This window comes from Sander lucioperca, chromosome 22, assembly GCF_008315115.2.
Source record: "Sander lucioperca isolate FBNREF2018 chromosome 22, SLUC_FBN_1.2, whole genome shotgun sequence".
NCBI lineage: Eukaryota > Metazoa > Chordata > Actinopteri > Perciformes > Percidae > Sander > Sander lucioperca.
Genome location: NC_050194.1, coordinates 27,836,203 through 27,849,263, shown reverse-complemented (window position 1 = coordinate 27,849,263; position 13,061 = coordinate 27,836,203). Strand labels below are relative to the sequence as shown.

General features: G+C 41.9%; 1 protein-coding gene across 1 annotated transcript in view; it reads left to right on the top strand.

Annotated features, from left to right (window-relative positions):
* Positions 1-13,061, top strand: part of mtr (5-methyltetrahydrofolate-homocysteine methyltransferase) — a 49,574-nt gene that overhangs the window by 27,327 nt on the left and 9,186 nt on the right. The window contains exons 24-28 of the mRNA XM_031323857.2: positions 2,172-2,292; positions 5,945-6,026; positions 8,859-8,957; positions 11,069-11,144; positions 12,210-12,365. Coding sequence (XP_031179717.1) covers positions 2,172-2,292; positions 5,945-6,026; positions 8,859-8,957; positions 11,069-11,144; positions 12,210-12,365 — 534 coding nt within the window. The remainder of the gene's footprint in view (positions 1-2,171; positions 2,293-5,944; positions 6,027-8,858; positions 8,958-11,068; positions 11,145-12,209; positions 12,366-13,061) is intronic.

Here is a 13,061-nt window from a genome sequence, read left to right as displayed (position 1 = left end):
CAGATTGCATATTGTGTGAGATGCTGACGGAACATATTTTTTAGAATGTAAATTAGCCAAGCCTGGAAAATATTTGATTTAATAAATATATTTTGACCAGTGATCTGCTACTGCATGTGGTTTAAAGGAAGTCCTGCAGACCTGGCTATTCTGCTCAACACAAATCCATACTGTACACTTAAGGGCATCATTTCCCCTCACCTTTAAAGGTCCCATGGCATGAAAATTCCATGGCATGGGTTTTTTAACATTAATATAAGTTCCCCCAGCCTTCCTAAGGTCCCCAGTGGCTAGAAATAGTGATATGTGTAAACCAGATGGGCCAATCTGGAATCTTCCCTTTATGACGTCAAAACGGTCTCCTAAGCCCCTCCGCCCACAAGGGAGAGCTGTGCACGATAGAGCGTGGGGGGAAGGGGAGGAAACCTATTTGCAGCTTGTGCGCGAGGGAGGGGAGGACGCTACGAAATGTGTGTGCCTGAGCAGTGATTGACACATAGTTAGACACCCCCCCCTGGCCCTGATTGGTGCATCTGAACAGGGAACGATGGATTTTTGCAAATCACACTACAGCCTGTAGGTGGTGCCAGAGGAGCCAGATCTTTTTTTAATGACCTGCTTCATGTAGTTCTACTGGAACATAGGGTCAGTTTCAGCAAATATGACAGAAAGTTAGTTTTATAAGGCTTACCTACTGTACCTTTTATAGTAAAGGTACTATTTTCCTACCAAAGATGGTAATACAGTCATATGCAAGCCACCAGTCCAGAATGTGTCCTCTCTGTCTTCATGCAGCCGTGAGGAGGCTGATAGTATGATGTCACTCCATGTTTCACAGCCATCAGAAAACATTGATTTGTACTGTTGATTAAGATGTTGTTATGCTAACTGTTTCTGTGGTGCAACGTTTTACAGAAGATACTGAACTTTGCCTTACATTTGGAACACGCAAACATTTCAGGTACCATGCAGCACATGATATTTCAAAGGGCCTTGGGTTTGATAAGGCAATGTTCAATGCTCCCACTGGGTGTGACACAACCTGACACAAGCCACAGTTCACAGAGGCCTTGTTGACATTGACCATGTCACCAAATGAAATACTTCAAAATGCAATACACAGCATTGACAGGTTTGTGATCTTGCTCTATGACAGAAGTAGTGCATGCACCGAACATTTCCTGAAAGAAACTTTTTGAGAGAAAAAACTACGTAAGGCAGATTCCACCAACCAGTGCCTGTCTGGAACAACATACAATGTGTGGGGACATTTATTTAAGTAGTTGTAAATTTTTATTTCCAACTTGTATACGTTTGTACATTCTTTCCTTTGTATTTATTTCTTTTTATCTTTATTTTTTGAATATTTGTCCTTGTATTCTATCCTAAGGGTGTGAATCTTCACTGGTCTCACGATTCGATTACGACGTTCCTGTCAGTGATTTGAATCGATTGGATATCCTGATGCTTCGCGATGCATCGCCTCCTCGATATCATTATATATTGCTACACATGGTTTTCATCAACAAATTCAAGTAGTCAGATATATATGAACTGCCCTTTTTATTGTATCTGCTCTTAAAACAGAGACTTCCTGAATGTAGCGGAGTCTGAACACAGCAGACAACAGACACGAAAAGAGCAGCGAGTGGAAAATCAACAAGTAACATCAGTAGGCAATAATCGATTATGGTCTGTCACTGCATCGATGCAGAATCGTCCAGGTCCGCATCGCGATGCATCGATGCAGTGATTAATTTCAATGCCCCTACTCTATCCTATTTATTATTTCTTCTATATGCTGTATGTGTGCTGTGTGTCTGATATTTTGCTGCTGTAGCACTGAAATTTCCCAATCTGCGATCAAAAAAGTCTATCTAATCTAATTTAGCACAGATGAAGGTTTGTGAAAAGATATAGGGGCGCTGCAAATGTAGACCCTAAGGGCCATGGCAGCCATTTTTCAAACTGTCCGCCTAATAGGCGCTAAATATTCCTAAAAAAAAAAAGAAAACTGATTTTATGACTTATGATGATTGCCACGGTGTGTTCAAGCTGATTAGATCAGATGTCAGAAGACCACAGACATGTTTTTTTCTCTTTATCTTTTTAAGTTTGCTTTATGAAAAAACTTTTAATCTGAGAAATGTTGGTTTGCTTTGTTCCTGCAGATATTATTGGTTTGTCTGGTCTCATCACTCCCTCTCTGGATGAGATGATCTATGTGGCCAAAGAGATGGAGAGACTGGGAATGACAACACCACTGCTGATTGGAGGAGCCACCACATCAAAGTAACATAAACACACACATACAAATCTGAGAAAATGCAGAAATATACAGCACCTCACTGGTCAAGACACATTTGTGTATGATGGGTAACCGGTGCTCTCAGCGAATCAAACTTAAAGGTGCAATATGTAATGCTGACAACTAGTGTTTAAAATAGTTACTGCAGTACAAATTCAAAATACTGGAGAGCGTCTTGTCCCCCGCCCCCTCCTCCCCAGACTCAAAGTTCACGTTGGTTGCCAGGCTGAGACCACAGCATCCAACAATGTTGCTAGACGCTTGTCTCACATAGCCAGACATTACTCCACAGCACAGCGCAGTAGCTAACGTTAGATGCTGGCTCTATTGACAGTCATAGAAGCCCGTGCTCATGCGGAGCTCTGTACCCAACTGACAGGCACACTTCCTAGGCTTAGAATTATGGAAGGAACCGCTAAAACCACCACAACCTCACCGTCCTCTCCACCTGACGGACAGACACACTACCTAGGCTTAGAATTACGGTGAGAACCGCTAAAAATAACCCTACCTTGCTGTCCTCTCCACCCGACTGAACACACTTTATTGGCTTTAGAATTACGGCAACAATCACCAAACACACTGCAAACTCACGGCCCTCCCGATTTACAGCCTCCCTCTCTTGGCTTAAAGGAGAACTCTGGACGATTTTTACCTGAATCTTGATCACTAGATGTCACTGAGTACTGTCGATAGGAAAAAAAAAAACAACCAATCAGTGCTAGCAAACTGGAGTTGCTGCAGCTAATGGCCAGAGCTCTCAGTTAGCTAAAATGCCAGTTGTGGGGGCATGTTCTAAAGAGTGCCTTTGTGCCTCTTAACAGACACAAGGCCCGTTGCGTTTTTTTGCGTGTCCCCCCTGCGGCAACTCCCGCCGCAGCCCAAACGCACTACCCCCATTCAAAATGAATGGAAAGACCTGCGTATTTGCCGGACCGTCAGACAGCCGACGCAGGCTGTGTGAATTAGGCCTAACTCATCAAAAATGTTATTCAAACTGGACGGAAACAAAATAAAACTTACCAAATCTGTCTTAGTCAAGTCTTTCTACTGTTCCACAACAATCACCAACTCTGGATTGGTAGAAATAAATCGTTTATTCACAGTAAGATTTTTGAAATATGCTGGCTCCACACAATGTTTTCCCATGTGTCGGTCTGCTGGCTTTCACTCCGTCTTTTTGGAGGCAGGCCATTAAATTAGCAAAATACAGTGACAAAAACTGCCCTGCTGGTCTTGGTTGTCTTTTCTAGTTTATCTTAAGGCGCTGACACACCGAGCCAATAATCGGCCGTTGGACAGTCTGGCGAGGTCAGTGACTCAAGTCTGTTCGGTGTGTTCCGTGCCGTCGTCCGTCCGAGGGGCCCTCGTCCTTCATTTTGGCCGATTTTACATGTATAATCGGCGGGGCGGGCACTGCCGGCCGTCGGACTCAAATGACCATCTGATTGGTGGAGAGCTAACCAGGAATCGGGGAGCAGAATGAGCGTGACTAGAGTCTCTCAAAATCTGACAAAAATCTTTTAAACTGACCGTTGTTGATCTGAAATGAAGACAGATTCAGCAACTGCACGGCCTATTTCTTGCTTAAAATGTTTTCAGAAACACGTTTCAGTGAACTATTTTAGTACAATATGAGATCGTATTATGAACAAGCCGCCATGACAGTCTGGCTTTGAATTTCCGGAGAAACCAGACCCACGTGATGCGTTCGTCCAATCAGCTGTCGGTTTTCATTTTTGGGTGACAATACAGATTAGCGCCGCCTGCTGTTATGGAGACGTATTACGTCTCGTCTCTTTGGTGTGTTCTGAGGCACTTTTTTGACAAACTCGGGGAGACTGATCAGTCCAACTGCCTTTTCTGCCGAGTGTCGGCCGTCTGGTCTGTGTGTCTGCAGCTTTAGGGTTCCTAAAAAGTTCTACAGCGCACCTCTGCCCAAATGAGGAGTAAAACGCACATACAGGCGTCGTCGACTACAGCATCCAGCAAAAAGTGCCCACGCTGACATTCATTGCAGCAGAATGATTCAGTTCTGTTGGCATCAGAGGTTAAGTTGGGCAGAGGCAACAGTCATTCTGGCATGGCTGAACATTACATCAGTTACCAGTGGCAGTGTATACAGATGGAGATGCACTACCTACTCCTACTGGTTGGTCAGGCCACCTGCAGGGCTTAAAGGTTTTACATTTATATAATACTTAAAGCGTAACTCTTGTTGTAGTCACAGAGTTTGCTAAAAAAGGTTTTGAACAACTCACTTCAGCAGTTGGTTTTTCCGCTCGCCATCATCTTGCCAGTCAAAAAGTGTCTGTGTACACAAACAATGTTGTCAATGCTTTGGTTAAGGTGTAGAGCCCCTGGTGATGGAGCAAAGTCTCGTGTTGTGTCGAGCCTTCTTAGTGTTTTAAAAATAGTGATTTTGGTGCTATCATAGTAGTGCCCCTAGCACTCCCATTCAAAAGGCCATTTGACCCAAAACAAAAATACGGTCAATCTTAAAAGTGGCGCTTCCGTCCTAATTATGCTTTTAAACAACTCGAGTACATTCATAAAAAGACCCTAGGTTGCATTTTGGTGAGAGTTACGCTTTAATTCAACACAGAGCACAAATTTCCTCCAGGGCAGCATTCCACAAATGGTTTCTTGCTTTAACACCTGCACCTGTGTGGAGAGGGGGGGCTTTATGGTAGAAGGTAGCGTGAATCCCTCGTTTGTTACGTCCTACTGATAAAGCTCCTCACTTTCATGTGGAAAGAAGCAGCTCATGAGCATGAGACATAGCTTTCTACACCCTCCAAAGGCCCACAGAGGATACTAAGTGGTGCTTTAATGATGCTTTGGGTCAGATGTAGAGGTGTGATGAGATCTCGTCCCCAATCTCGAGAGATTAAAATGTGACGAGACTTCTCGTTGAGGTAAAAATTGTCTCGCGAAATCGGTCACAAGCGCAGAGCAGCAGCCGGTAGACAAAGTCTGACCTCCTGGTTGGTCTTATAGTACATCTGGCTTTGAAGATGAGTCTGGCTTGGACCTCTAAATCAGCATAGAAGATCAGTTCGCCGAAGTTGACTCTGAGTTCACTTTTGCAGAGCGGTAGCGGAGTTGCAATTTTAAAAAGCTGCCTGTAAAACCCAGTGTTAGAGGGTACGGCTGCACTCTCTCGCTCTCGCTCTCGCTCTCGCTCTCGCTCTCACCCGTGCCCGACACATACACAGTTCACTGTGGCGCTGACTCTCGCAGATCGCTCTCTTCACTGAAAGGAGTCGGAAGCAAAAAGCAAAACCTAACTTTACTTTTAATGATATTAAACAAAGACAAATGTTCTCACTTTGTCCTATAACGGTCATAAATCAATTCAAGAGCAGCCTACTTCCTGTTTACTGCTGCAATGAAACGCTTGGTTACGGTTAACCTTGGTTCTCTGAGTAAAGACTATTTTTCCAGTCATATTTCTTAATGGAAGTTTTCTTTAAAATAGTGTTAAAATCTTGTCTCGTCTCATTCTCATGAACCCAATCTCGTGTCTCATCACTCTCCTAATCAGAAGAGCTGTACTATACATATAATGGATACATAACATGTTGATATTGTGCAATGCTCTCTTGGGTAATTTGTGTGCTTTATGTTTAACAGGACACATACAGCAGTGAAGATCGCCCCACGCTACAGTTGTCCTGCCATCCATGTTCTGGACGCCTCCAGGAGTGTTGTGGTGGTAAGACATCTCTTTTTCACTCCTACCCTCTAGCCCAGGGGTTCCGAAACCATTTTGTGCCAGGGACCAGTATATTCATTAAAAAAATTCCAGGGACCAGATGTGAATTTGAATACATCAATTTTAAGATGCATCGTTTTTAAACATAGGCTGTTACGGCTTTAGAGAGAAGACACACCAGCCCGATAATCGGGCGTCGGGCCGTCTGGCGAGGTCAGTGCCTCAAGTCTGTTCTGTGTGTCCCGTGCCGACGGCCGTCCGAGGAGCCGTCGACATTCATTTGGGCCGACACCCGTCAGTCGGGAACAGGGCAGTCGGGACTCGCCCAGAAATGGGGAGCAGATGAGCCGCTCAAAATCTGACGAAAATCTTTTAAACTGACCTTTGTCAATCTGAAATGAAGACAGATTCAGCAACTGCACGGCCTATTTCTCGCTTAAAATGTATTCAGAAACACGTTTCGGTGAACTATTACATGAGATCGTATTCTGAACGAGCCGCCATGACAGTCTGGCTGTGAATTTCCGGAGAAAAAAGAACCACGTGACGCGTTCGTCCAATCAGCTGCCGGTTTTCATTTTCTGGGAAATAATCAGACTGTTAATGGAAACAATACAGAGCAGCGCAGAGCGTACGCTCAAGTCGGCGTCGCCTCAGTGTGTTCTGAGGCATTTTTTGGACCTCGGGACCCGACTGATCAGTCCGACTGGCTTTACTGCCGACGGTCGGCCGTCTGGTTGGTGTGTCAGGGCCCTTACACAACGCTTAATTTACAGGGGTTTTGTTTGCATGTTATGAACTAGGTAGCAACAAAAGCTAGTGTATGAAAATACATCTATTTTTTTTTTTTTTTTTTTTTGAAAATATGTTTATTGCAGATCAACATTGGGTTCAGACTGCATTTGTTCATACAAGCAATTTTTTTTTTTTACATTTTCTTATTCGTTCAATAACAATAAGCAGCAACCAAGAACTTACAATTGTAGTTATTTGGCGGATTCTGAATACAATTGTGATGAGGCAAGATACATCTATTTAAACTTTCAGACCAGTTAATGTTTCCCTTTTCTCCCATACAATTAGGTCCATTTCAAAAGCAACTCACACAGCACTCACTCACTCACCAGCAGGTGGCAGTAATGGCAAATTGTATGAAAATACCAGCCCATTTCACCTGTCAAATCTCTCCAGAACCACAAGTGTTTCCCCTATCATTGTTTTGGGGGGGCGGCCAGCCCCCCTAAAACGACCCCCCGCCCACCCCAAATCAGTATATTGATGTTTTCACAGTGCTGTGCCAGCTTAAAAAAACCTGAAGAAACAACAACTATCCCAAAGCAAAAGCTCTCCTTCTCGCCTGTGACTCCCACAATCCCACGCTGTGTGTGCGCAGCAGGTGTAGCCAGTTAAAACATACATTCATACACATACGCTCCGCTAACGGTCCGCATACGTTACGCGTTCAATGTAGGCAAAGTCGCGCAACCTTGCCCCTATTTTCAACTGTTGCTAAATAGTTGTGTAATGTGTAAATCGATGTTGTTTTTATTTATTTTCAAAAATGATATACACTAAACCACAATTGTGCTAGTGGTCACGCCACCACCCACACCCCCCTGCTGCACCTGCCACTTTCACGTGCACTGCGCTCTACGGTCCTGTCAGATACATACGTCCAGAACCAATGAGCCGCAAAGCAATGCTCGATGGTGTTTTAAGCCCCCTACGTCCCCTTCCAGGCAGCGCTGCGACCGTTGACTAACCTTAACCGATTAGGTAGTCAGTTTGAATTCTTCAGGGTGCACACACAATTATTTCAGATGTCTCGCCCCTTAGGTGTCCATGGCTGGCTGGCTTGTTAAAAATAATCCTTCATTAAAATGCGCTGTAGCAGGTTAAAATCCTCCTGTGAGTTTAAAAGCAATCACTGCTTTAAAAAACCACGTAAAAAAGGTTAAACCAAATCAATCCCAAAGCTGCCGCCCAAAGAAACACATTTTGATCTAGGCTACTTATTGTTTATGTTTTGGATGAAATCACATGATTGTTATAGCATTTAAAGCATTTAAAAAAACACAATTATAATAGGAAAAAAGACAACTCAAAAAAGACCATTATTCTGGGAATATTTCAGGGCCCGGTACTACAGGTCCACCGGCCCGGGGACCGGGGGTTGGGAATCGCTGCTCTAGCCTATTGAAAACCCCATATAATTAATCTGATATGGAAAGAAATGTATTTAGAAACAGTCTACACAAATATCCCATTAAGACAAAGTAAAACGGTTTTTTTTTGCAAATTGATTTAATTTAAACAGATTTTTCTCTTCTAAACTAACCTTACTGCTTTGAGTTTGCTTTAATGCATAGAGGAACAGATCTGGGACATGGATGATGACATGCAATGCCTATTTATTTTTTTTAAAGATAATGCCAACAAAGATCTACACATGGATTGGGATAAGCATCAAAATACAAATAGGTAGACAATCATGGCACAGTGACAGATTTCCTTCATAAAGCAAGTCAGCAGTTCATGAGAAAATGTCAAAAACTCCATTGTAAAGAAAAACACACAAAACCTTGTTCCTTTCCCACAGTCTAACAATGCACCACATTTCATCAAAATCAGTTGTTTTTTTAGAAACTCAGCTAACAAACAGAGGGAAGTGAAAATAGAACCTTCTTTGGGTGGGCAATAACATCTTATTCAGAGTCAGAGGGTTGAAATGAATTGACGTGGCCACAGATTTGAAAGATGTTTGAGAGTCCCTCCAGTTGGATTAGTCCAGACCTGAATGTGTTTTCTCCTGCTTGTTTTCCTATCTGTCAGTGCTCACAGCTCCTGGACGAGGAACTGAGGGAGGAGTACTTTGAGGACCTGAAAGAGGAGTATGAGGAGATCAGGCAGGAGCACTACGACTCCCTGAAGGTAAGAACGGCTGGGACAGAATCTGCAGGAATATTAAAACTATGTCACGCGATGTCACAAACCGGCTCACAGCATGTGACAAAGAGGGGAGTCCAGACAAGTTAAAGTGCCAATGAAAGGTTTATTGCTAAATAAACATAATAACTATTTATGACTCCCTGAAGGTAAGAATAGCTGGATCTATAGGAATATCGGGGGTTGTTGAGAGTTGTATGTTTTGTATGTTGTTAAAAAATAAAATAATAAAAATTATTAATCACATAAAAAAATGGCTTATAGAAACATCCAAAAAGGTAGGGTTAGCATAGCCAACCGTCCTTGAGATCAGTGTTGCATCCTTGCGTCTTGAACTTTTATCTTTGAATTTGACAAACAGGTGAAACAATTAGACAGAACCATAAAAGCCAACTCATATTTATTTAGACTGATTAGGGACAATTCAATTTTATTTATATTTAGTATCAAGTCATAACGAGAGTTATCTCAAGACACTTTACAGATAGAGTAGGTTTAGACCACACTATAATTTATAAAGACCCAACAATTCTAGTAATTCCCCCAAGAGCAAGCATTTAGGGCGACGGTGGCGAGGAAGAACTTCCTTTTAGGGAGAAACCTGGGACAGACCCAGACTCTTGGTGGGCGGTATCTGACGGTGGCGGTTGGGGGTGTGATGAACAGTGGCAATAATAGTCACAATAAAGATAATGGATCAGTGACTAGAAATAGTAGTTGTAGTAGTTCAGGGCATAGCAGGGTGTCGAGCAGGTCCACAGCTGCCACCATGATTAGGGTGCCACCCTAATCCAAGAAAAACTGCAAGGCGAGAAAACATAAGCTCTCCGGAGCTAACAAGTTAGTAACAAGCATTTCTGGGACATGGATGCACGCAGATGGAATGAGAGAGAAGAGAGGAGCTCAGTATGTCAAAGGAAGTCCCCCGGCAGTCTAAAACTATAACAGCATAGTTAAGAGCTGGTCCAAGACAAACCTAAACCAGCTCTATAAGGGTTGGTAGATGAATCTGACGACTATGAAGAGAAGCAGAGAAGAGAAGAGGACAGTCTAACCTTTGACGTTGCCAAAATATTATGCACACAATGATCTTTTCACACCTCAGTTATTGTGCTACTTCATGGTCACAGGCAAGTCCATATGAGACTAAACCATTAGAGAGACTCTATAATCGTGCATTGAAAATAGTGGGAAAAAGATGGATGTGTCTTGTATGTTTATGTGCTTATAGTATTTTAATGTGGCAATGTTTAATGTTTTTTTTTTTTATGACTGTTTAAAAGCCCTTGTAGGGATGGGCATTGGAAAATAGCAATAGCTATAAATGCTGTGATCAAACATACACTCATGACATTGAGTGTATGTTTATTGAATTGTGTAATTTTTTTAATTCTCTTTTTATTGAGTTAAAGAAAAGTCAGAAAATACAAAGTTATCCTTATTGGGCTTACAAGCCTGATCTTTCAAGCCTTCTGAAAAATACAGTTGTAGCAAAGGGTAGTAAAACTGAAATACAACAAATATTACAGAAACATATGATGACCAATAAAGTCCTTAAATCTTAAATAAAAAAATAAAAAAGATTTAATATAGAAAATGAACTACTAAATGACAAACCAAACTTAGAAGAACCAGAATATTGGGGTGTGCCTTCAAGATACTCAAATTACTTACAAAACAGAGTAAAATAAATAAATAAAGACCTCAATTGATTTCAAACAAATGATGGTCGTACAGGTGTGATATATTCAATCCAACTTTCCAAAAAAGTAATTCGTTCCGTCATAAAGATATCATAAATAATGTCAATCCAATCAATTGTTGGTATTGCTGGATTCAGCCACTTTCTAAGTGATGGCTTCGAAAAAAAGAATTTGAAATAGATATCCAACATGAGAGGACACATTCTCTAATGGCAGGGCACCCAAATACAGGGTGTCTAATTTAAATGGCATGTCCACATGTAGTACTGTTTGCAAAACTGCATGAACCCCTTGCCAAAAATAAATTATTAATTGTGCAAGACCAGAATAGAAATGTGTAATATTTATAAAATTGCCTTGCCCTTCATGCTCCATCCCCCTCTGTTGTCTCAGGATCGCCGGTATCTGTCTCTTTCCCAGGCCAGAGGGAAAGCTCTACATATAGACTGGCTCTCTCTGCCCAGACCAGGTAAAGTTCACACAGATCAATGAATTCCAGAGTTCTTAAAGGGTAACTACCTTTTTTTCAACCCTATTTCCCTATGTATGTGTGTCTAAGTGACTGATGGGAACAACAATCTTTGACATTGGTCCAGTATTAAGCAAACTCACTGCAGTCAGCAGCAGCGAAACAAGCTACAATGTTAGTTAATAGGGCAATTGTCCAGCTTGTATTTACGTCCACAAAAGTGCTCGTTTTGCCGCTGACAGGCTCAGATTAATATTCTAAGTGTCAAGTGACAACATTATGGAAAGGATTTCTAAGGATGTCAACCTTTCTGTTAAAGAGTAAGATCCTTTTTTTAAACATAAAAACATCCGCAAAATTTGCGTTCGCTAAAGCCACCAGACTCCATGTAAATAAACAGTAATTTTAGCATCGTAAAATACACTTCATTCAAAATCGACAAAAACAAAATAAAACTATGAAAAGCCGTTTTGGGTCGTCTTTCCACTTTTCCAACCATCACAACTCTAGTTTTGGTTGAAATAAACACAGTTTACCGATTTACATGTAAAATATGTTGGCTCTATACACACCAAAAGTATTACTTTTTTAAATGGAGTCTGGTGGGTCTCAAAGAGGTTTTAAAGGTCTATTGCTGAAGGGATCCTTTCCATAATGTTGTCAGACACTTAGAATATTAATCTGAGCCTGTCAGCGGCAAAACGAGCACTTTTGTGAAGGTAAATACAAGCTGGATAATTGCCCTATTAACTTACATTGTAGCTTGTTTCTCCACTGCCGACTGCAGCGATCTCGCTTAATACTGGACCAGTGTCAAAGATTGTTGTTCCCATCAGTCACTTAGACACAAAAACATAGGGAAATAGGGTCCAGGTTGAAAAAAGTGTTAGTTACCCTTAAAAGCAAAACTCTATGACAGGTACACTGATGCAATTATCATATAGCTTCAACATCGACATGTTGTAACAAGCAGATACAGAGGACATACTGTATGTAATACTTTGGGACGCTGTGGAAAATGTTCTTCATTTTCTGTATGGACCTTAAAAACCAAATGTGTTCCAGTGTGTCCTCAGTTCCTGGGCACCCGCGTGTTCGAGTGCTACGACCTGAACAGTCTGCTGGACTACATCGACTGGAAGCCTTTCTTCGATGTTTGGCAGCTGAGAGGAAAATACCCCAACAGAGGCTACCCCAAGATCTTCAACGACAAGACTGTTGGTACGAGCTCCACCTCTGTCAGGGTTCATCATAAATCATACCACAAACTTCTATCCTGCTACGTGATCGAATGTTGCCTATGCATTTTATTGTTTTTTTATCTTAACGAGGTCTTCCGTGCAATCGTAGGCCTTCCAGAAGCTTTGTAATCCAGCCTAAAACTACAGTGCCTTTCTACAATAAAACCATAATTATGAATCTATAAATCAAGTTATGTAATGTTGGATATCTCCGCATTGCTTCAAGTTAGTTGTTCTGATTGTTTCAAGTGAGAGCTTCTGTGAGATCGTAGGCCTTCCAGAAGCGTTGTTATCCAGCCTGGAATGGCACTGTCTTTTCCAAGGTTTTGTACAATAAGTCCAGAACCATATATCCAAAACTGAATGGTTATTTATTTATCTTTCTATATGAAAAGTTATCGTTTTACTGTTAGCCCTGGCCATCTTGACTCCTAGAATGCAGTGGGGTGGGGCGTTTCGACCAATCAGAGGCTGTCTTCCTGAATGTGTCCGAGATCAATCTACAAATGCACGGCGCAGTGATGTCTGTGTGGATTTGACCAAGCGCCACTGCTGATGAACATCCTCATATTCTGTCAGATCTATGCCTGCTATTATAAACATTAGCACACTAAAAGACTTCGCTGCTACATAGACTAAGCGTGGAACTAAGGAGCATGTGTGCACATCTGTTTTA